The 25,303-nt window shown below is 36.4% G+C and overlaps 1 protein-coding gene across 4 annotated transcripts in view; it reads right to left on the bottom strand.

Annotated features, from left to right (window-relative positions):
• The window catches only part of ttbk1a (tau tubulin kinase 1a), a 61,621-nt gene extending 36,723 nt beyond the window's left edge, over positions 1-24,898 (bottom strand). Inside the window, exons 1-7 of one of the 4 annotated variants that reach the window (XM_008417420.2) lie at positions 18,329-18,906; positions 14,678-14,758; positions 8,898-9,056; positions 7,412-7,559; positions 3,730-3,803; positions 3,283-3,423; positions 1,304-1,408 (exon numbers count right to left, since the gene is read on the bottom strand). In XM_008417420.2, the coding sequence (XP_008415642.1) occupies positions 1,304-1,408; positions 3,283-3,423; positions 3,730-3,803; positions 7,412-7,559; positions 8,898-9,056; positions 14,678-14,680 (630 nt within the window). In that variant the 5' untranslated portion in view covers positions 14,681-14,758; positions 18,329-18,906. Of the gene's footprint in view, positions 1-1,303; positions 1,409-3,282; positions 3,424-3,729; positions 3,804-5,315; positions 5,419-7,411; positions 7,560-8,897; positions 9,057-14,677; positions 14,759-18,328; positions 18,907-24,794 lie in introns of those variants that run through there. The other 3 variants (XM_008417427.2, XM_008417423.2, XM_008417438.1) reach the window with 3 other exon arrangements.
• Between the last annotated feature and the right edge of the window lie 405 nt (positions 24,899-25,303).

The following is a 25,303-nucleotide window of genomic DNA, read 5'->3' as shown; positions in this document are numbered from 1 at the left end:
TGCTATTCTACAATGTAGGAGACAGTTTGTTGCAGACAAGACTGCTGATGTTCAGCAGGCAATGTGGGTCAGCTGCACTGGAGCTTTCCATGCATGAGCCGGTTAAAGGTTTGCAATACTTTTACTCAGAGTGAAGCACTAGAGACGCTTTAGTCAGGTGTGTTTTCTATGAATGGGGGATTCAGTCGGTGTGATGTGCCAATGCTTCTGGTGTTTCTGGTGAATTTAATACTACATGGACCTGGAAGGAGTAATGTCCTTTTCCTCCAAACCAACAGCATATTTTGATATGAACATCCTCATGTTATAGTACACTTCTTAAAGTTGCAGTGTGCAACTTTAAAAAGATTTAAAAAGATTTTTTTTCTTTTTTGTTGAAACTCTCGCATTATTGCATTTTTTTTACAGTTTGATTTATTGTCTACAACTAACATTTAATTACAATTTCTGATTTTTTCTTTTAAAATACTGATATTTCAATGCTACATTTTCTTTGAAATTTGGGCTTAAACACAATACACCTAAAATAATGGCATGTATGAAAGTAAAATATACATTTCAGACCCTAAAAGGTGAGATATTCTGCTGCTTTGTGCGTTTACAACCCCGTCTTTATCATTAAAAGACATTCATTATCATCTGGATCATAAATTCAACAATCTGCACACTTATCTTGTTGATAAAGCTCATTGCAGTTGTATATTTGTACCCAATGAAAAAATATTTTTACACTTTTAGTGAAGCACTAGACATGAAGCTGCAGTATACAACTTAAAAATAAGTTTGTTGAAATTTCCAATATGTCATGACAGTTTGGTATGAGACAGACAACCTGTGGAAAAAATCAAGCTTCTACGTTCTTCCAGTGCTAACTAGGAACAACCAATCAGAGCCAGGAGGCGGGTCTTAGTGCTGTCAATCACAATGATAATGTTTTTTTTTGTTTTTCCACCATTAGAGCATTTAGCTGCGTGTACATGAGGATGATTGACAGCACTAAGACCCTCCTCCTGGCTGGAGACAGACAGCAGTAGTAGCTCATGGAGAAGGTGGAGGAACTCGATTTTTTACAGATTCTCTGTCTCATAACAAACTGTCACATTTTTGATTGTACAATTTAATGAATTCGACCTCGTTAGGAAAAACATAAAAAATAAAACAAAAACTATATTGTTTGCTAAAATTTCTGAAAATAAAACAAGAAAAAGAGCTTGAGGTTACTGTAAAAGTGCTTCCAGATCCTTCCGATGAAGCTATTGCTATCCAGGGAAAAAGAGAGAGATAGATTATCACGGTTCCTTACCGGTCGAACTTCTCCAGAGGTGTTGGTGTATTGACGCGCCAGACCAAAGTCCAGCATGTAGCACTTCCTGTAAGTGGAGGGGAGCCGGCCCATCGCAAAGTTTGACTGGAAAAGACAAGAGAACAAATTCATCTCATGTAGTTTTAACATCTCAACATGACTGCAAAATCAGAGGTAAATATGTCACTTTTAAATGAGATTGTGATTTTGTTATGACACTGACAAAATTTCAGTTTCTCTTTTATATCTAGAAATATTTTTTAAAAACATGACATTTTTCTTTAAGTTTAGAGAGACTTTTGGCATCAATTCTTAAGAAAATAAAATGTTACTTTTCTCAGTGTAGTCTTTCACAGCTTTAGGACAATTCTTAACATGTTTTATTCTGTAATGAAAATATTTTATATGAAAACTCAATTAAATCTTCAATTTCATTAAACACGACTTATGATCTATTTCATGATATGTTGGTTTTTGGCTTTTTTGTGTTTTGCTGATGCACTTGTTTATTTATGTTCTATAAATCTTGCCATAATCAGTTCATTTGTCCATGTTCATGTTACAAAGGTGTTGCCGTATTTTTATACATTTCTCCAGTGGTTATCTCCACTCTTGTGTTCCTTCTTGATCCAAATAAAACAGAGTTTTTACAAGAATCACCTCAATGAATACCTTCCTGCTTCACTATAATTTGATTTAATCAGTAGATTTATTCCGTTTTACGTTGAAAATTATCATTTCCAAACTTTCTGCCACTAAATGCAGCCCAAAAATGAATGGTTTAGGACCGATTGATCCAAACTGAATGCAGTCTGATGAAACCCCTCTGGGGATTTTTTTCTGCATTCCTTAATCTGGCATTCCTAATCCTACCAGCCTAATCAGCACTGTCCTCTATCTTTTGCTCCAGCTCTCATTGTTAATATGCAAATTGAATCAGCACAAAGGTTCTCAAATCCTCTTAAAAATTCCCCTCTGCTTCCTCTGTTCTGCCTTTGTTTGGCGGTTTATAGCGCAGCAGATATTTGAAGTTGAGAGGAGTTCAACTTCATTTGGAAACTGGCAAATGTGCTGAAGATTTAAAACAAAACTATCCAAAAAAAGGTTTTATTAAAGCTACACAAATACCTAATTACTGCTTTCTTTTATTTAAATGAAAGCAGTGTAGTCTTTCTTTGTGTAAAAGAAAGACATACATGAAAGCTGCGTTATGTAACTTTTATTAAATATATTTTTTACATATTTGTTGAAACTATCACTATGTGAAAATCTGTGGAAAAGGGTTAGAGTGAAGGAGATCAATCTTTTCACAGATAATTTTTTTCATAACAAACTGTCACAATATGGTGACAGTTTTTACTTGCGGTGCACTGAATGCAGTTTTCTGGCCGATCGCCGATTATCAATCATTTGAAAAACCTGATTCCGATTTTGGTTGATAGCAAATTTGTTTGTCTGAAATGTTGCTAAATATAGCAAGAAAGTCGCTGAGTTGGTAACAGTGGGGCGACTGTTGTTCAGAAGAAACACAGAGACACGACCTGATGGGCTGGTCTGCCAGTCAAACCTCTCGATGCAGAGCAGAAGAGGACAGTGGCTAGTTTTTAGACTTTTGCTGAGTTAAATAAGATTGGCTTCACATGTAAGTGACATCAACTGATCTCCCAAAAATAAGGAAATCGGCACAGATAAATCGCCTGGCCGATAAATCGGTGAACCTGTAGTTTTACAAACATGTGAAAATGCTTCCTTTTTATTAAAAGTTACATGCTGTAGCTTTAAACCGATAATAATTAATGATCCATCCCTCATGACATACAAAACTTGACCTTCATCTCCCTCATTTTGTATTTCAAACCACGACAGCTGGCCTGTTGTTTCTGTCTTTTTAAAATAAGAAAGCTATACGGATTACTCAGATCCAAGGCAGTTTGCCGCACGTCAGATGTGGTGATCTCACCTCTGTAAAATCTGCTTACCGGTTTGATGTCGCGGTGCAGGAATCCCACTGAGTGGATGGCTTCGATGGACTCCAGGATTTGCTTGCCGAGTCGCAGGGTGGTGCTCATGGTGAAGGTTCCTCTGGGCTGACTCCTCCGCAAGTCAGCCAGGTTACGGCCCTGGAACGACACAAAAAGAGGAAATCAGACTTCCTCATCAGCACGAGACTCATAGCGCTGGTCATTTTAAAATATTGGAAATTGGAATGGAAATTATGATCAGTGCGTCTCTAGTTAAAAAACAACAACAATCCATCCACAATAGGGTTAAATTTAAAGTATTTCTAGAAGACACTCTAAGCTTTATTGTTAGATATCAAATCATAAATACATTTTGCTACTAATTCTTTGACATAGAAGTACCGTAAATGAAATAATACAGATATTGCCATCCTCCTGGTTAAAGTCGCCCACGCTGTGACTCACCTGAAGCTGCATCACCACGTAGTTAAACTTGTCATTTCTTCCACAACCAATAAATTTACAGACGTGGTTTTTACCTAAAAAAAAGAGAGAGAGAACATTATTTGACGTTTGCTTTGCTAGCATACAATAATAGGAACAAATAGATACAATTATAATATCCAAGACTCTCTGTATTTTTATTTAATAACTTCCACACTTTGTATTCATCACAAGCTTAAATGCAAAGGAGGCAGAGTTCATAATTTCTATTTGCATATTAGAGCTGAGTCACTCTTCTAAAAAAAATTTCAGTGTCACCAGCAAGCAGCACGATTAACTCCTCAGACAGAGACTCTCACTGAGGATCATTAGTGGATGTAGTCGTGCATTAGACAGCAAGAAAGACATCGGCTTTCCTCAAGGTTGATTGGAACGAGAGCCAAAACAGGCAACATACTGGTTTACTTTGAGATTTTAAATGCTACATGAATTTTTAGCTTTTAATCATGCAGTTAAATAATTACTTTTTCACCTGCACTCACTGCGAAAACACAAAATCTCACCAAGTAGCTTTTCTGCAAGACTTAGAACCTTGTTTTCAGTAAATAATTCTTAAATATTGATGAAGAATTAGTGGCCATGTCACTTATAACAAGACATTTTTCCTTGATATAAATGAAATAGTCAGCCAATGAAATTAGAACTTTTTCATCAGTATTAAATAATTATTTACTTAAAACAAGCTTCCAAATGTTGCTGAAAAGTTACTTATACGTTAGTTTTCTTATTTCAAGTGTGTTAAGATATTTGCACTAGAAAGTCATCAAAAATACTTAAGATTTTGTGTTTTGCAGTGCAATACACTCAATTTATCACAAGTGGACTCCATTTAAACCATGGAAACGTCTAGCAAAACACTAAAAACGCTTTTTACTACGTTGCTGTAATGGTGTATTTTTGTGTAGAATGTAGAGAAGAAAGGGATTAATTTAATACAGTTTGGGATACAAACATATTATAACAAAATGTGGAAAAGGTGAAGTGATGTGAATACTTTCTGTATACTCACTAATATTTAGAAAAATGTCCCTTAGAAAGTTACAGAAAAGCCACTCCATCAAAACAGTTCTAGATTTCTAATCAGAAATGATTAAGCTTATTTAGGTTGTGAGAGCTTTTTTTTTTCATCATAATCCAAACATTTTCACTCAGGTTCAGTTTGGGTTTTTTAATCATTCAACCTGTGACCCTCAGAAGAAAGGAAACTGCTTAGGAAACCCACCTGAATCATAACAGAAAAGATGGTGAAACTGTTGCGCTCTTTGAAGGCAAGTGTTTCAAATAACTACCATCCTACTGTTACACACTTAATAATTAATCAGTGTGATTTCGCAGGGGTTTTTGTTGTTGTTGACAAATGTTAACACAAAGTATCGACAGTGAGCGCCTCTGCTGATCAGCCGTTACTGCGCTGAATCGCGTTGGCTAGCTTCGTAAATACATATAATCGGGCTCTAACAAGAGATCATTCATAACTTTTCCTCAAATATCAGGTTATTTTTCACGTTAGCTCACATCTCCTACACATTTGAGATAATATAAGTTACCTGTTAACAACACAGACAAGAGCGACAGTGAGCGCCTCCGCGGATCAGCCGTTAGCGCCGCTGAACAGCCGTTGCCTCGCTGAGTCAGGAGTGCTCACAGTTCTGTACGCCCACTGGTGGAGAGCTGCTGTAACTACAGCTTAATGCTTCCCTCAGTCCGAATCAAGATGTCGAGATGTGGCAAGTTGTGTCTTCCACATTTTTTTAAGACGTCAACTGCATGTTTCTTGTAAATTAATCATAATGTATTTAATTATGGTTGCCTATGGATGCTTTTATAGATTCCAATAAACTAAGGTAAGTACAAGAGTGTTGTATATAGCTCCAATTTTGCAGTTAATTTGTCTGCATAAACCAAACTCTCCATGCAGGACAACCAAAATAGATTCTGGCTAATCAAAGAATTTAGATAAAATTAGATATCCTCTGTTCGTTTTCTGTCATGTTTTCACACATATTAACTGTGTTACTTTGTATGTTTTGTTGCTGCGTCTTGGCCAGGATTCCCTTGGAAAACAGTTGTTTTATTTTATCTCAATGGGATTTTATCCTGATACAAAAAAAAAAACAAAAAACTAAAATGTGCTAAATGAATTCTAATTACTTTACAGGCAGCATTAACATTGACGATGCACTTTCAGAGAGAAAAGAAAATGTGGTTTATTCATTTGATGTTAAATAATTCACACAAAGTGAGAGTGAGAATATTCGCTGCGACCTGCTGGGGATGGCGAAGGGAGAGAGAGACCGATGGACCATGACGAGCCGATCAGTCCAGCAGCTTAATGTGCCTCTGTGACAAAGTGGAGGCTGCTCCAGTCATCACTAACCCACCCAGCCAACCACATATTGCCCTAACATGTGACACAATCAACACTTAGGTGATATAACACTGTTACGCAACACTGTTTTCTCAGCTATTATAATTCAGTATGTGGAAGAGCTGCATAATTTGGCTTTCCATGGTTTTACAAATCACGCTACATCAAAAAAGATTTTTAAAAAAGAAAAATATGTGTAAGTTAGAACAGAAATCAAATTACTTAAAGTAATCTGTAACTGAGAGCTAAATGTGAATTTTTTTTTAGATTTCTGCGCCACCTTTCGTCTTCTAGACCCAAAGGTTGTTTTGCACACTCATATAAATCCTAAATAGATCAGATGAGTTGAGGTGTGCCTCAGGGATTAGTTCTTGTTCCACTTCTACTCTCCATTTACATGGTTCTTTTTAACCTGCTGACAGTGTTCGTTGCCATTACTATATAGACAAGGATTAAATACAAAAAGGTATAGTCATGTTCAATAAATTTGAATAGTAAAGAAAACAACACACTATATAGATGAATTACACACAGCCCTTACTTCTGCTTGCTATGATGATTTTCTGCTTACAGCTGATTAAAACCCAACACTTAAGCTCAAATATTATATCACACTAATAAAAAAACCTATTTAAAGCTGCAGTAGGTATCTTTTATAAAAGTATGCTTTTTACATGTTTGTTAAAACTATCACCATGTCCTGACAGTACAGTAGGAAACAGATAATTTTGTGTAGAATAAAGTTAAATAAAGTGTAGAATAAAGTTACAGGGAATAAAGTTCCCTGTAAAGGGAAATGGAACTGCTACGTAAACAGTCTTCAAGTACTTCAAAATAAGAGCATAAACATAAACATTTGACTAGAATTACCAAATAAACTTCAACTCAGTTGAAAGTTTACAAAACTGCTAAGTAAATTAGCACTTTAAAATTTATTTTGAAAAATTAATTTATGGAAAGCTAAGGGCGCTAAACATTTTCAAAGGTAGCTAAAGCGATAAACAAAAAATTAGCTCCACTAATGGAAACATAGAAACTAGATATATCATATCATATATATCAAGTTATTTCTCTTGTTCCTTGGCATGATTAAAGTTGCTACTTTGAAATTTAGAGAGAATATTCTGTGTTAAAAAGCATACATAAATACCAGTAAAAGTAAAAAAATATATATAGATTTTTAAAATAAAAATGTCTCTAGCTTCAAGTATTTACAGTAGGTGTTTCATTTGACGGAAAACAAATTATATGTGTTAAAAATGTGTCGGCTCTCACCCTGCAGCTTCTTGAGAACTGCCACCTCCATCTTCAGCACCTGTTTGGGCTGCTGGGCCGACTCCACCTTTAACGCCACATTCTCCCGTGTCAGCAGGTCCAAGGCCTCGTAGATCTCCCCAAACCCGCCCCCGCCAATCTTCTTCAGCTGCCACACAGTGACCCAAGACGGAGACAATTAGATCCACATTCTCTACCATAACAAAAACATGACACAAATATTATCAGGCAGAACTAAGTCTGGGCGACATGGATTAAAAATAAAATCTTAAGTTTTTTTGTTTGTTTTTTTTTTTTTGCTTGGTTTTGTTTTTAAGGGAAAAATTTTATAATAAAAATATTTTCAAGAAGTGTCTTTTATTTTAATCATCCTTTCTGCAACAATTAAAATAATCACAGATTATTAATAAGTTTTTGTTTAATAACAAAAATATAGTCATAATATTGGCAGAATAAAGATGCTATTTCAAATAGAAAACTTTGTAAAATTCTGAGAAAAAAAGTTATATTAGTGAAAAAAAAAGTTATTTAGAGATTGTGCATAAGAAACAGTAGCACTACTTTAACTTATTTTTAATCAAGTAAAAAGTAGGTGTCCAAGAAATTATTAAAGTAATAGTAAAAAAGCATTTGGTAGAAAGTCTACTCAAGTACTGAATCATTTAATATTTAAAAATTACATAATGAGGCGGACAAAAATATAAAGTTATGTGGAAATTTTGGTATTTAAGGTACCAAATTAAAAATAATTAATTTAAGTAACATAATTACAAAATAGCAAAATCAGGCAAAGGAATTTTGTTTCTCAGATTAGTTTCTTTCAAAATAAAACTTATGAAACTTTAATAAAACCTGCAGGTCTGTGTCTGGTGAATTTTAGGTGAAAATAAGCTTGTTCTTCATCCAGTTAAGTTCCAGAAATTTTAATGAACTAAGTAAAATTATCCATCCATCCATTTTCTTTACACCCTTGTCCCTCAGTGGGGTCGGGAGGGTTGCTGGTGCCCGTCTCCAGCTAACGTTCCGGGCGAGAGGCGGGGTCACCCTGGACAGGTCGCCAGTCTGTCGCAGAGCAACACAGAGACACACAACCATGCACACACACACTCACACCTAGGGACAATTTGGAGAGGCCAATTAACCTGACAGTCATGTTTTTGGACTGTGGGAGGAAACCGGAGTACCCGGAGAAAACCCATGCATGCACAGGGAGAACATGCAAACTCCATGCAGAAAGACCGGGGCCGGGAATCGAACCCAGAACCTTCTTGCTGCAAGGCATCAGCTCCACCAACTGCGCCACTGAGTAAAATTACTGAAGTAAAAATAAAAAATAAAAATACTACACTGTATGCTACTCAGTAAATCTTTCCAAAAAGTTACTCAACTAGATGTAACTGAGTAAATGTAACTAGTTACTACCCAAATATGTTTATAATCGAATTGTTTAAAGTGAACAGAGAGGAAGGTAGATGTTCTTGCTCACCACTTTCCATCGGTCCTTGACCATACAGTTTGGCGGCAGGATGTCGGCCTGCTCGGACGTCCCGTTCATGTTGCCGTTGTCCTGGAGGCCGGGGACTAGGCACTGCATCTGCCAGCTAGCCAGAACTCGAGCAGCTCCAAGCTTAAAAGAGCCATTTATCTGCGAGGACAGGGCAGGAGGTGAAAAAAAGAAGGGTGGACAGGAAATGCAAGACAGAATACTTTACCACCTTAAACTAGGAGATTAACCTGCAGCTTTCTCCTACGAGAATTATTGACCCTTTGCAACTACGTCACTAAATCATTCGAGGCGCCATGATGGACGTCGGAAGTGAGGGACGGGAGTACTGAACAGAGCAACTGGAAAATGTTTTCCCAAGTTTTTTTTGCCAGTTTATTCGTGGCTTCTTCTTGTTCGAGTCGAACTAATCTGTCTGTGAATGTAACACACCTGGTTGGGGCTCTTAGACGGCGGTGTTTAACAAAAGTTGGAAATAGCTAGCTTGGAAACCGACCCATACTTCCTCCCCCCTGACGTGTTGATCAAATTACCGACTTTACCTGAATCCACACTACATGATTTATATCACTATGTCATAAACAGCGTTTCCCCTTACAGCGCAGCGGAATTAAAAACGTACAAAAGACGAGATGCTAACCAGTTACAGCCATACGTGCTAGGCTGTATGACGGCGCGACACTGTCTCCATGGTTACAATGCTGCATCATCATGCCCCACCGTACGTTCGACGTCGAAATATCTATAATGTGATATTTAATATGTTTCTAATTATACTTACTTATAAAGTTCATTAACGTTAATCTTCTTATAAGGCGTTTTTTCTGCTAATCTGCGATTACACCGAGGGCTGGCAGTCATTATGATTGATGGTCGCTATACGTCCATGCTGTATCTTTCCTCATTAAAAGTAAAATGACAAGTTTGGTTTGTATCCTTGTCTGTTGTGGAGCGGACCACGCAGCGCCCATTTTAAAGGTGAAATCAACTAAACAGAAGCGACATTAGATTACAGATGTCTGTTTCCGACTAGCTTTAAAGGAGCGCATTGGCTGTTTTGACGTCCGTCATGGCGGAGTGGGCGGAGTTCTGGTGAGCGTGACGTCACGTGCAAAGGGCCAATTGCAATCCAGTAAAACAACAAGCATTAGATATGGCTGACTGCTATGAGAAGCCATTCTTGAGCTGGTTCAGGCTACAGGCTGGTAGGAGGGTTGCAGTTGGCGTTGTGGTGAAGGGAGGGAGTGTGATGGTATTTGCAGTAATTGAAGCAAATATCATTTCTGCAAAGGAAGCAGCTGGACCCTTTTGGCCTTGAACTGAAGCGAATCATCGAAAACCAGAACAAACCAACAACCACCACAAGCATGGCGCAGGGACATGAACCCAAAAGGCTCTGAGGGGATTCAAACTCCATTACAGGTGGTTAAAACGTGTTTAAGCTGCAGCTAAACAGTCCAAGGAATAAGCTCTCCAGTTTCCTGACGGTTATTGTTTCATCTGGCATTTTAAGCTCATTGCCAAAACTACCAAGGTGAGGAAATGATCAGGATCCATCACAAAGAAATTATTTCACCATACAGTAAAAAAATGAAGACCTCTGCATCTTTATTTATATTTGGTATTCCAAAAAGAAACGTGAAAAAGTCATGGTTTTAATCCAACGGTTCAAAGTTCTTTTAACATGATGCCAGAAAAATTTACAGGAGTTTTCTCTAGATTTATGAAGCCTAAAAAAGTGAAAAAATACCCCTCCCCTACCCATTGTAGCACACTTCTAAACAACTGGTTGAAATGAAGCTTTTACACTTAATCCTCTGTACACTGTAAAACAAAAAAGAAATAAGTAAATGTCTCTAATTTATGGTAAAATCCCGGCAACTTTGGTTGCCAGAAAATGTTGCTGTAAGTTAAAGTGTAGCAAGAAAGTTTGATTGTCTTTAAATATATTGCATATTGCTAGTTAGCTTGATTTAAAAATCAGAAGCACCAGTTACCCTTGTTCAGGTAATAACATTTAAGATTAGCCCAACATAGCCCAACTAATAAATCCATATAATATCCTATATCTTGGTTAATTTATAGATATAAGAACTTAAAAGTTACTGCTTATGTAAACGTTTATTCTATATTTTAGATTAAATCTGTAGAAGAAAATCAAAACATCCATCAATAAACATTATAATTAAATTAATATCACTAATAACCATTATGTTGGATTACTTTAGCAGCTCAATTTTCCATTCTAAATTTCTGACAGTGCTTTGCTTTTACTGAATCTTATATAAACTCATGCCTCATGGGATGACAGACGATGCTCATCAACCGCGATTTTAAAATCCAATATGGCTGCCACACACAAACACACCGATGGCTCAAGTAATGAGCAGTTAATTTATGCTTCGGACAGATTTTATCTCACTAAATTCCTAGTTTTTTCTGAGCAGTACATTGTTTGGTGCAGCTCAGCACGCTATTTTATCTGTTTTCACTGTAAAAGCGGTACATAACCGACCCATAATGCATCATTCCTGGGTCTCCTTCAGTTGGTATAATGATACGGTGAACTACCATTGTACTTCAAATGAACTACTGCCAACATTTTTGATGTGCAACGATGGAATTTGGCAAAATGTAATGCTTCAGTTGTTAACTTTGTATTTTTGTGTTTTTATTATGTAAAGCCCTTTGAACTGCCTTGTTGCTGAAATGTGCTGCCTTTCAGCAACTTGATTGATTGAGTGATTAGAATAGAGCTGCATGCAACACACAAGAGTTCATTGACTGACAGAAAAACGTCACTGCTTTCGACAAGTAAAGGCAAACTAGTGCGCCATGTTTGTGGTCACACTAGCATGACATAGCACCGCCTGCTCAGTGAGAGTCCAATTAGTAGTTTAAAAAGCCTCCTTAACACCATAAAATAACGTATTGACCCTCACCGAACCGCATTGCTCAGTAGAAACGGGACACTAGTCTGGTATAACTTTTGTTAGAAACACACAGATATTTTAATTTTTTAATTTTTATTAGCTTGTGCTGCTAATCCTAGTTAGCCACTGAGACCAACCAAATACCACTGATTTTCCAGCTTACAACAGATTGGTGTCGCCATTTCAAGCTCTGAATTCAGAGGGAAATGTAACAGCTAATGTTGGCTAACCAGGTTCTTCATGACAGTAGAGTAAATAGAAGCAAGCACACATTCAAATCAATATTTCCCAAATATATTGAACTGCCCTTTTAGATAAGTAAATATATTTAGGGCCAGTGGTCTTCCAGTTCCAGTGCTAAATGTTAATTAAAATTTAAAGTTTATTGATCTTTCAAAATATATTCTTGCATTATTATTACTTGAAAAGGGCTTCAAAACAACAATATTATTATCATAATGACTTCAGGGACAATTTATTATCCTGCACCATTTGTTATTGTGATAGGCCGAGACATACAACACAAAAACAGTAGAAAATCAGAAACCATACGTCTGAAAGAGTTTATATAGCCAATCTAAAGAACCAAAACACAGTAGAAAGTCCCGTTCTGGACTTAAATCCAATTCAGATACTGTATAATTGTTCATACTTGAAAACATTTCTGCAATATTCAAATTCCTCAGTATTGATACTAGTTTTTGCACCTAAGATAAAACAACCTATCGTTAGCTTTACGGAGCAACTTTTACTTTTTTAAATATAAGGTCAGGTTGTTCTTAATAGCTTTTATCCCTTAATGAATGAAATCATCCTTTGAAAACTGCCTTTTGTACTTACTCAGGCTATCCTGATCAAGTACTAATATTTGCTTGATGATCTGAAACACTTAAGCAAAACAAAAAAGCGAAAACAGAAAAATCTGGGAGCAGGGAAACACTTTTTCACAGCCCTCTAAATAAACAAATGGTATCTTTTATAGTTTGGTTTAAAGAAACTCCAGATTAGGTAACTGTCTTGACCTTGAAGAGTTTTCTGTTCCACACAAACATCAGAGCAGCTGTTTTCTGACACTGGGTTAAATGTTACAGCAGCAAAGTGATCTAATCCCAAAGGATGTGATTATTCTGAACTAGAAAAGCATAAAAACTGTTCATCCACTCTATTGATTACTAACATCAGCTGCATTAGTCTCACAGCAGTTGTCTACCATTTCCCCTGGTGTTCTCCAGCCAGTTATCCCAAACTAAACTCTACGTTTAGCTCCTCTTGGATACAACAAATCAGCCATGAATGGTTATCAGCTTCCAGTGAATTTGTGGGGGAAACCTTAAGTTCGAAATGATGCATGTCAGTCCCCAAACCATGCTGTTCTGCATGCAATGCCCAAGCCGTCATCAGTGCATGCAGAGTTGTCAGGCGCGCTACTGGGATCGTATTAGAGGGTTCTCTGTATTTCCGGTCTGACCAGGCCTCTCAGAGGACTGGAAAGACTGCAAAGGGAAAGAGGAGGCTTCTCTGTATCTTCAGTGATACAGTTCATTAACAGCAGTACCAATATCGCCAACAGATACGCAGCCACCGGCAGCTGCAACACTGGAGATGCAGTGAAACCTGCTGCAGAATTCAACACGCTGCTGAGACTCCAGTCACTGCAGAAGAGAGGGACCACTAAGTCTCCCCGAAAGCACAGCAACAGTCTTACATAACCGCAAGCACATCAGAATCTGCTGTTTTACCTGTTATATAGACGGAAAATAGGTGGATATCACAAAATATTCCATAAACTGATTTGAGGGGTGCATGGCCACCAATAACACAAACTCATTAAAGCCATTGGTGAGCTTTTTGTTCAAAAATAATTAATGTTTTCATAAACTTTCTAGCTGTTTTTGCACCTTTTGTGTATATGTAAGAATATTCAATATTTTCACACATTATATAGATGCTCAAGCAATGTTGAAATACCACCTGCAATGCAAAAAAATAAACATATTTGTATGCTTTAAGAACATATTCTTATTTTAGTCTGCAAAAAATAGCTTTTGTTGTTTCTTAAATCTTAACACTTAGATTTGTAATAGACTAGCTGCAGTAGCTTGTTTTTTGATTTGAGGGCTGTGATTACTTCTTTTTTATCCAACAAATCCTCAAAATTAAACAAAAAACATTTGTAATTAGCTTTAAGTTCAGAACACAGTTGTTCTCATACTTTGCATGTGAAAAATATCAAATGTTGCATGGTTTTTGGCCCTCCTGGCTTTCCATACATAAGCAGGAGAGCCAGAGTTGAGCGTACACACAGAGCTATTATTTATCAGGGTTGAGACTGTGCCTCAATACGTGAACATTTGTGAGATTTAAATGCAACCACCACAAATTATTATTTGCTTACATAGACATCTGCGCTCACATCAGTCTCACTGCACATAGATTCAGTTTTTGAGCAAAACTGGAGGAAAAGCAAGGTGTTAAAACACCAAAATCCTCCAAGGGTGTGATCCAAATTAACTATTAATAAATGTATATAATGCACTTCTATATGCACAAATAAAACAGCATCCAGCACTGATGTGTAAAATGGAGGAGGAGGCTTAGTGGTCCAGCAGCAGTAAACTACAGGTCGTAACGGGACCTCAGCAGCAAATCAAAGTGAATCATCCTGACAGACACCTCCTCTACAATCAAACCGCAGTCTTATCTTCTTCTCTTGTCCTTTATCTACAAAATCTATCAGTTTATCATTGTGGAGGAGAGGGTGGGATGCTCTGCCAATAGCCGAGTTGTCATCATTCCAGTTTTGATCTGAGAAAGTCACTCAGAGCTCACCATAGTTCTGAGCTCCTGGAAAACCTGATGGTTTACAACAAATCCTGAGCGGGAAAAAACCCTTCCTGTTCCTTTGTCAGCCTACAAGCCAAAACAGAGGGCACAGTTAACCATCAGAGGATGAGGAGAGCGAACGCACCGACTGCCACAGCGGCCGTCTGTCCTCGCTTCAAAATGAGGCAGAACATGAAGGGGAAGGACTTCATAAACAGAGTTTACATCTTTAAATCCTCAGAGACCAAATGTAAAAATTAAATAAAATCAAATGATATTCATTTTGTTTTACCATGTAATGCTAGATTCACCACAAACCAAAGCTGTAAGATTTTAAAGCATTGTGTAAAAATGTTTGAATTTGAGTTTGTTTCAGATTTTTTGTTTGGTTCTTGTTTCCTGTCATTCAACCAGCTGCAAGATTTATTTTTTAAATGCAGATAATTAGTTAAGAAATGCAAACTTCATGTTTGTTAACGTCAATTAATTTCCTGATGTATATATTAAAATATTCAGATGTTAAATGAAATTATTTAAAGCAGGTGATTGACATTTGTTTCTACATATAAAATCCAAAACATTTAATTTTAGTGTCATCTTCAAAGAATAAATCCATAGTTTTTGCTGGTCCAGAAGGATAAAATATATTTCAGAGTCTATGATATTTTCATTTGCTGGTTTCATAATTTTCCAGAATCAGTTTTGTAGATGATCCTTTCCGTTTTTATGACAATAAGACGTCAGTCACCTTTAGTTTATATTTAATTCTGAAGCTTGCGTCCATTTGACAGTGAGGTGAAAATCTATTTCATTATTTTTTCTCTCATCTGTACAACCTGACAAACTGAAATCTATAAAACTGACTAATGTAGATTATTCTACATTTAAATCCTTTAAATAACAGTTTGTGAGCATTATTCTTGTAATTTCACAAAAATTTTAAAGAACTAGGATATCAACTCTAAACTGAATTCAGTTCCATTACAAACCATTAGCATCATAACAAAACATGATGGCCAAATTAAAAGATTTTTGAGAGGTATGAATATTTTTGGTTTGACCAGCTAAAGCACTGAGACTCCAACCAAAAACTTACATTTATAATTAAAGTGACCCCTGCAATTTAATGTGCAATGAATATTGTGTTTTGCAATATTACATTTGCGCACACTTATATTGGATGTGATCATTTCCACTTCACATTTAACATAAAATTCGGATGAATAAAACTGAAGTTTACTTTAATGTGACAAATTGTGGATGAGTTTAAAGGCATTTTAAGTGTATAGATTTATTTAAAGTGTTTTGCTAATTAAGTAACTTTAAAGGCTGGCTTGTGACATTTTGAGCTACTGCACAACTGGCACCATTCCAAAATAAAAGCACCAAAAGCATCTCCTCAGCTGTTTATCCACCTCATGTTTCGTCTTGAAGATGGTTTATCACTTCATTTCATTAAAATGCTTTGGATACCGTCGCTGAGTAGTTTTGGAATTGCAAAATAAAATTAATTTATGTAAAAGAGACATTGCTGTCTTCTGCTGCCTCAGCAGTTCGACTGATATTAAGCGATGTGACAAAATACTGCAGTTAAATCCTGAACTAATTGGGATGGACTTTTTTTTTCTTTTTTTGCATTGCAGTAAGACGATTTGCACAGTCAAAAGGTTTTCTGAGCCAAATTCAGAATTTCATGGTGAATCTGCCATTAGATGGAGAAGAAGAACATCAACAGTTTCATATTTGTCCCTGAAAACACGTCAGTCAGGCGGCTGGGTCTACCTGAGAGCAGAGAATCACACCTTTATGAAAGCATTCAGAAACAGCCAGTCACCATTTTAAAACCACAGCATATCAAGATAATATTAGAAAGAAAAAATATGTATATATAACACAATATATTGCCTTAGCTTCTAAAAACAATTAAAGCAATCTTACAGAAAATGAAGCTAAACTAAGTTTTTTTTTAAAACGCAGCATTTTATAATTTCCAATGTAATTATGAACTTTATTTTGAACCTTTTGCTGTCAAAAATGATCCCCATATTCCTACATGTCTTTTTTGAGTTTTTTTTTAATAAAAGGGAATCATAAAACAAATCATCTAAATTAAACGTTTGCAAGATAAACAAAAAACTACATCCTGCTTGCCAATTTTTACATTAAAATGTTAGCTAAAAAATGGCTGTTTTCCCTTCTTATCTAACCAACATTTGTGTTTTTAAACATTAATGTCACAAACGCCAGACATATTTACTGGTCCAATGGTAATAATGTACAGAAATACTTAGAATAAAATTATCTTTTACTGCAGTAGCACATTTTCAGGTACAAAATACAACGTTAAATTTGAGAACATGTATAGGTGAGGAAATAAAATGTAAAATAAGAGATATAGCTAATATAAAAATAGCAGAAGCTTTGTTGAAATTTCAACTAAAAGTATGTGTGTTTTCAACAGATGAGACTTAGATTTTGTTGGGGGTTTTTTGGGAAGGAAACAGTTCATATAGGTTTAGTGTGGTGCAAGGGATGAAGACATGGAAAAGTACCACACATCCATAGTCAAGCATGGTGGAGGATGTGTGATGTTGCGGGCTTCAAGAAGAAGTCTTGGTGAAAAATGACAAAGAAAAAACAAATTTTTTAAACATATCCACCATAACAAGGGTTTTCCATGGAATAGTGAAACGATTGACACCAAAATTACCAGCAGCAGTAAAATTAAAAAAAATTAAAAATAGCAACATCCCCTAAGAAAATGCATCCATCCAATTTTTGTAAATGTTTTGTTTTTTTCTTTGACCAAACAAAGTGGAAGTAAAATGCAGGTTCTTATAAAATTCCTTCAGTAGATATTTCTCAAAAATTATAATTTGGCTTTTTTCTTAGGGTCATCTAATATTTGTGGCTCTAAACAAGCTTCAAGTAGCCAGACTCTTTGGATTGTGAAGGTAATTTGTGAAAAGTTGGAAGTTTGAAATTATGCTGCTGCAGTAAAAGATAATCTAAACTTAAATGATTTTTCTACATATTTAACATGTCTAATAATAAACGTGAAACATACAAAAAATAGTAGATAACATCCCTGCTCTGTTCAAACAAGAATAAGGTTCTTTTTGTTTGTTTTTTTGTTGTTTTTTTTTATGAATGAGATCTTTTAATTGGCTACTACGTCTTCAGAGTTCAGGATGGTAACAAACGATGTCCGCTTTAGTATTAAAATCAGTTACTTTCAGTTTTTATAGAATTGTTTTTTTAAATTAAGAACAAATATTCGGTATGAATGAATAAATAGAAGCTTGTGAGGCACACTTCCGCTCTGATCCAGCTCTACACCGCAGCATCCCTGCATCACTCTTTATTCAATCTGTCCTCTCTGCAGTGCACAGTCATGGGTCCTCGGCGCGCATGCGCACCATTACACCTTACCAATCAATACATTTGGCCCGCACTGGACCACGTTATGAATTACAGCAATGCAAACAGCATCATCATCATCATTTTCACCCAGGAGGTGTGCAGGTCTCATTTGGATCTAAAGTCGCTGATACGTATTATTAATTTCACTTCAGTTGACCCGAAACGTTTCCCACACACACACCCACTACGCTATGAGAGGTAGTCCGGGCCAAAACCGGTCCGGATCGGGCCTACCTGGCACACCGTCCGCTCCTTTTCCGCCTTTTGGGAATCTTCATCTGGGATTTTACTTCGGCACAAAACGTTCTGGTCCAGAAAACCCACCGTTCCTCTAAGGAGGGGTCGAGGTCTGGGCCTCAGACTCCCACAAGACTAAATCACCATTTATTTCTCCTCAGACAGGGGGGCTACCAACCCGGACCGGGCCCGTCCAACAAGCCAGACGTCCCGCTACGAGTCCGGAACCAACAGAGTCTAGAAACAAACCGCAGGTTCTGCTTTCGGAGCCGCGCAGCCGTCCCGGGCTCATCCGATGCTGCTGCAGCTGAAAATGATGCTGAGGTTGAGGAGGAAGAAGAGGAGGAGGGGAAGGGAAAGGGCGGAGGATGATGCGAAGTGGTTCCTTCCTCCTGTTGGACCGGATCCGAAAGGCTAATCACAAGAAAAGCCGAACCGGAACCAGCGTCCCTGGCTGAGGCGGACCCGGGCGGGCTGTCGGGGCGGCGTGTGTTTGTACTGATCTCCGGCTCCAGCCTGTTTGTCCGCACTGCAGCTCTGCCTCCAGCAGCGTCAGAACAGCCACAGCAACCACAACATCCGGCGAGCTCTTTCAAAATAAAACTCCCTCTGATCAACGCAGTCATCACAACGTAAAAGTTGATTGCTCACAGCGACGTCGTTCAATCGAAAACTAAAACACTGCATTTTAGTTTTTGCACTGGGCTCTAAAACTTAAACTAAATTTTCGTTAAATAAAAAAAATGCCTAGATTATTTTTTTAAAATTATTCTTATTTTTCAATTAGCTATTTTTTAAAAATAAAACATGAGTAACATTAAAACATAAAAAGAGCTTCAGACTAAGAAAAACAGACAATTTCCAAAGTTTTTTTGTCATCCATTATTTTCAATTTTGCTGGCCAAATTTCTAACATTGTTGAATTGTGGTAAGGTGCTGATCAAAATCATCTGAAGGGCCACAAATACACTTTGGACATGCCTGACTTAACTGATAAAAAAAATAAATAAACATCATTCTGTCAAGCCCAGAATCAAGCTAAATTATTCCCTGTGAACTTTTTTTTTAATCTAATGGTCCAACCTCAAACTTTAATTAATTGTATTGTAATTGTATGTAATATATCAACTAATTGTAAAAATTTTAAAAATCATATATGGTTTTGAGTAAAAAAAAAAAGAAAACAAAGTTTAACTTTTTGATCAACATATATAAAAAACACAGATTGGTGGATGTAACACTCATTTGTCAGATAAAAGGAGCCTTTCGAAAATAACCTCTATGCTAGTATTAAGCTTACTTTTCATTAAAACATCAAAGTAAAATTTCTTTTAAGTTGTATTTAACATATTTTTTTAGCCAACTGAAGTAAACATTAATTAAGCTGTAAAATGGCAGTATGTGCCTGTATAATATTTAATATTAATCTTTTGATCAGGAAGCCTGCAGATGGTTAAAAATACAGCAGCAGTCTGGAACAAATTTTATCCTTCCCACACAATTTCAGCTGTTTTAAATCTTCCTTCAAACATACATTTTTCCAGAAAAGCAGAGATCTGTCATCTGATCCACCCTAATATTGACTTACAATTATCTGGGAAGCAATGAGAGCAGCTAGTAGATATGGATTTCATGGCTCGGATTCCTCCTGTTCTTCTGAGATGACAGATACTTCACAAATACTAAACTAAAAAGGCACAGCATTCGTTCCAGGCAAAGTGGTCTTTCTTGTATATATTAATTTCCTTCCAAGTGAAGATCCAGTTCTGAAAGTGAGTTGCCAAAACAATCACTGGACAGATGATACATTAGCAAATACCAAGCAAGCCTGCAGTTTCTTTGCCTCAAATGATGCAGAGTTTGCACTTTCACAATAAAAACACACAGTCTACACTCACAAAAAACACAGAAATGTTCAAAGTAAATTAGGCTGTTACCACTAATGTTACAGGTTTAATTGTTGAGCAGGAGGAAAATTATGATTTTTTTTTATTAATAAATATGTTTAAAGATATATCGTATTAGTATTCAACATTTTGTTAAACCATCTTTCTTTGCAACTGCAGCTACAAATCTTCTTGCATGTGTCTCCAACAGCTAAATAGAGACTACAAATCTGGCTGGTTCTTCTTGAAAAACAGCATAAGAGCATCAATGGACAACCAAGAAACTTTCAATACACTTCACTTCCTTTCAACAATGGTTTTCCTCCGTAAAGGTGCACACTAACACCTGTTTAGAAAGACTAATTACTGTATGGAAAGAAGCCAGAAAACACACACATGCAAACTACATGCAGAAAGAACCAAGGATTCAAACCCAGGACCGTCAGGGCGACAGGGTGCAGAGTCAATTTGTAATTATGTGAGCAGATAAGATAAGATAAGATAAGATAAGATAAGATAAGATAAGATAAGATAAGATAAGATAAGATAAGATAAGATAAGATAAGATAAGATAAGATATATTCAACATTTATATTATATTCAACATTTAAAATGCAAAGCAGCGAAGGAAGTTAGTTGGTTGCACAGCTTTTTGCTCTCCTCACTTTTTTATTTTTTTGTTTGTTTATAATAATTAGGAAACAGAGAATTATTATTTTAACTACTGTCAAGTTAATCTCCACCCAACTGGCACACGCATCACAGAGAATCAAGCGCACCCATCCCTTCCACTCAGGCCCATCTGAAGTCTATAAGGTAACTTGGCACACCTGTGCTCACAATGATCTCTTCAGACAAAGAGCCTCAGCTTCAAGCTTCCACAAAGACACCACTGGTAGGAACTGGGCATTATGCACAGTTTATACCATTTAATCTGCATTCAGAAGACCAAATTAGCCTTGTTGATGAAATGGGTTGTATGTGCATGCAGGGGCGGATCTAGCGGGGTGGCAGGGGTGGCAGTTGCCACCCCAAACGAGAGCCTCGCCACCCCTGTTGCCACCCCAGCTAGCGACAATGAATTCAATAAATAGTTATGGCAAATCGGACATTAAGCGCATGAAACTCTTTTTCCCCCCCGACAACATTGAATGCAACACAATGTAACCTGACACCCACTGCTAAGTAGCGGGAAGTGCGAGAGAAGGACAGAGCGCGAGGCAGCAGCATTAATAGATGTATATGTTACTGGACTGGACATTATGTGATTTATCGTAAGTCACACATGCGCCATTGCTGTCCACTGAGTCAGGAATATCGGTGGTCAGGAAACTACTACAATCACGCAAAGAATCAGAACGGACGCGATGTTTACTAGTTAATTCAACTATAGATAATGGTAATATGGGCTTCAGATTTCACAGGTGAGAAAAAAGTTTTAACTTAAAGAAAACATTGAACAAGTGAGCAGTGGGTCAGTTATACCAGCCTAACAGTTAGCCTGCTACTGACTTTGATAACCTTAACATGTGCTGCGCAGTTCGGTGTGTTTTGGTTCCGTTAGCACTAAAACAAAAACCGGTCAACCCGCCCACCACGTCATCAGTAGAGCAGCTGTTTAAATCAACCGCCGCTGTGCTCAGGCGAACTTATTAATAATCACAATATAGACATTAAGCCTGACAGCATAATGTAACAGACTGGATGTTCTGTTTKAGTGTTTTTGCTACTTTTTTGTGTGGGAAATGTTTGTTTTTTGGTGTTGATTCCCCTGATCAGTAATCTCTGCTCTATGTGCTCGTTGAGCTGTTGTCTGTCGGTCGCCATGGCAACGGGTCCGCGTAAAGCGACACAGAGCGAGAAAARGCAGAATAAAAGTTGTTGGAGCTATTTTTTCTTTATTTCTTTATCCATTTGAATTTTGTTACTTTATTCTTAAATTTCTATTTTTTAAAAATTATTTACAGAGTTTATTTGTAGGTTGATAATTGTTGATTTTATTTATTATTTTGTTTTATTATTTTCTTATTTATTTTCTAAATTTAGACAGGAAGTAATGTGGGTCAGTCCACTTTCTATAAGTGCATGGGCCTGGAGAAGGACCACCAAGCATTTGGGTTTGGGGCCGATGGTTTTTAAGAGTGGTAGCATGAGAACAAATGAAGGTTGGATGTCTGTAATTGTTTGGTGAAAAAGGAAAATAAATCACCAAGAACAATCAATAAGTTTAGACATTGAACCTTGTTTTGCCTGTGTCCAGAATCATGACCCCAGTGCCTTAGTAGTGGCTTGGTGGAACTTTTATTGGATGTTTGGCTTTGCAAACAGTCAGAAGTGGTTCTGTTTGGTTCTTCACCTGTTTATCAGCTTTATTGTACCTTTATTGTGACGCACTGCAGCCACTGCAATTCCTAAAACCAAGCGACAAAAACTGAGCTAATCCCGTGTTCTAAAAACATGGTGATATTTATAACAGTCGTCAAACTACGGCTCCTACAGCATATTAAAAATAAAATGATTGACCAATATAAGTAGATATTCGCCCTTTCTTGTATCTTGACAGAACTAACAGAAACTAAACTGTTTATAGATTTATATCATGGAGAATTTATCAAACATCAGTTTTSTAATCTTTATTTTAAGTCGTATTTAATAGATATATCAAATAACAAATGATGGCGCTACTAATATTTTTGTGACAGATTTCTTCTTGTCCTGTATTGGGATAAAATGGTTTTCTGGACACAATGCATGTCAATTGATATGCGTATCAATAATGCATATCAATTAGCAGGAGTACGAAAGATGTGAAAATAATTAAGAATTATTAAGAACATTAAGAAAAATTAAGAAAAATAAGAAAAAAATCTTAATGTAGAAAATACAATTTCTACATTAAGAAATTGTATTTAAGCCTCAGTGCTATATGAAGCTAATTTTGAAACAATGCAAGTTAAAAACAATATTTCGTATTGTTTTTAAACTATATATATATATATATATATATGTATATATATGTGTATATATGCTGCCACCCCTGAAAAAGTCCCTGCCACCCTCTTGCCACCCCATAAATATTTTTCTAGATCCGTGCATGGAATGTAGTTTCTTTGTTTGTTCATTCACTGTTAACTTAAAAGTAGATTAACATTACCTGGAAAACTAGTTAATTAGTTCATTGTGATCTGTAATTGATTTTGTTTCATTTGTTTGTAAGTTTTCAACCTGCTCTGTGACTTCTCTGTGACTACTTTGACTACTTATGGGAAGTCTTGGTGGTCTTGTACTGTCAATTGAAATAATTTAAAGACAAAAACAAAAGATAAATAAAAGATGTCACTGAGTTGAGTGGTTCCTGCGTTTCTTTGAGGGAAGCAAGCTTTTTCAAGTTTGAGCAGAAGCTGAGGTGGTTTAAAGAGAGCAAAAAACTTGACAACAATTTTACATAGCACTGAGTTTCTTGTACTTCACTTTATTTTAAGATACTCTGGGTAGGTTTATCACAAGAAATCCCACTGCAATACATTGAAATTTTCTGTAGGAAAGAGTTGAATGTTCACAAACGCTAATACAAAGATGAGTAAACAATTGATTTTGGAACGCTATCATCACTAGTTTGACTAGTTTTATAATTTTTTTTGTTTTTAAAACATAATCCAGTTCTAACTCCTCACGAGTGTAAAAAAAAATGCATGAATAGCGTTGAACTACTAGGCAAAACTGGAAGCAATTTCCTACTAGCAGGAGCCTCCAAAAATTGTACTCAAGTAACAGCAGCACTACTTCAACATATTTTTACTCAAATAAAAGTAAAAAGTAGCTGTCCAAAAAAATTGTCAAGTAAAAATAAAAAAGTATTTTGTAAAAAGACAAAAGACTGACTAACTGATCAAATGAGAAATATTTTTTTCCAAATCGTTTACTTTCAATAAAAAATGTATAAAACTAACGAACTGCTGTGTGTCTGTCTGGTGGATTTTGGTTAAAACATGTTTGTTTTTCATTCAGTGGATAGAAAATACAGAAATTTTAATCAAAGTAAAAGTAACCATATTCCATAATAACTCAAGTAAAAGTAAATAGTACAACATAGTAAAAATACTCCTAAATGTAAATTTTTAAAAAAGTTACTCGAGTAAATTTGTCTGAATGGATGTAACTATTTATGAAAACATACACTTAACACATTTATTTCACTTGTCTGCATTAAATCAAATTACATAAATCAGTCTAAACGCAACAATGACTTTTCTCAGCCGCTGGGTGAAGCATGAGAGTCTTGTAAGTCCCACCCTGATTTAACCTCCTGAACGCCTCATCTTGTTTGGGCCCGTTATATCAAGGTTTATTATCGTTAGTCTGCTGGCTCATATTTTATTTTAATAAAATAGATTCGTCTCTCCTCAACGCTGAATAAATGGGGCTCTCTTCCCCCTGCATCCATCCAGCCTGTGGCCTCACACACACACAGAGACAGACAGACACGCACACACAGACTGTCTCTCCTCGACACGGTTTCACTTATTTTAGGTTCAACTAGCTGTTTCTTTCAACTCTTGGCTGATTTATCGCCTTACCTGAATGTTGCTATCCGTCCGGAGGATATAGAACCGAGCATCTTCCACTCCCTTCGCTCCATCTCTACAGCATCAGCACCGCACGCTTCCTCGGCGTGTCTACGTTCTCAGCTGTAGCTCTAACGCGCCCCCTGCTGGTAGATTGCTTCCACTGTAACTAATTTTCACAAAATACGTGTGCATTTTTAGATGGCTCTTTTATGTTGTTGTGTTGAAATTTATATGTTATTAACTATATTGTCGTTCCCAATTTTGGGATAAATAAAGTAGATCTTGTATATATTTTTAAAAATATTTCAAAATTGCAACCAGATAATTGACTCAAATGTGAATTTTGGGTAAGACATGCCTGTCACAATAAGCAATAAATCAATTAATTGTATGATAAATTAAAACAAGCTTGATCATTTCCATTTGCGTGATATATCATGATTTCTACTAAAAACTGGATGACAAAAGTCTTCAGTCTGGTGCTTTGGTCTCAACTAGCTCTTTTTCTAAAGGACAGT

Source organism: Poecilia reticulata, linkage group LG1 (assembly GCF_000633615.1).
Source record: "Poecilia reticulata strain Guanapo linkage group LG1, Guppy_female_1.0+MT, whole genome shotgun sequence".
NCBI lineage: Eukaryota > Metazoa > Chordata > Actinopteri > Cyprinodontiformes > Poeciliidae > Poecilia > Poecilia reticulata.
Note: the sequence above shows the minus strand (reverse complement) of the source record. Positions and strands in the feature narration are given on the sequence as shown.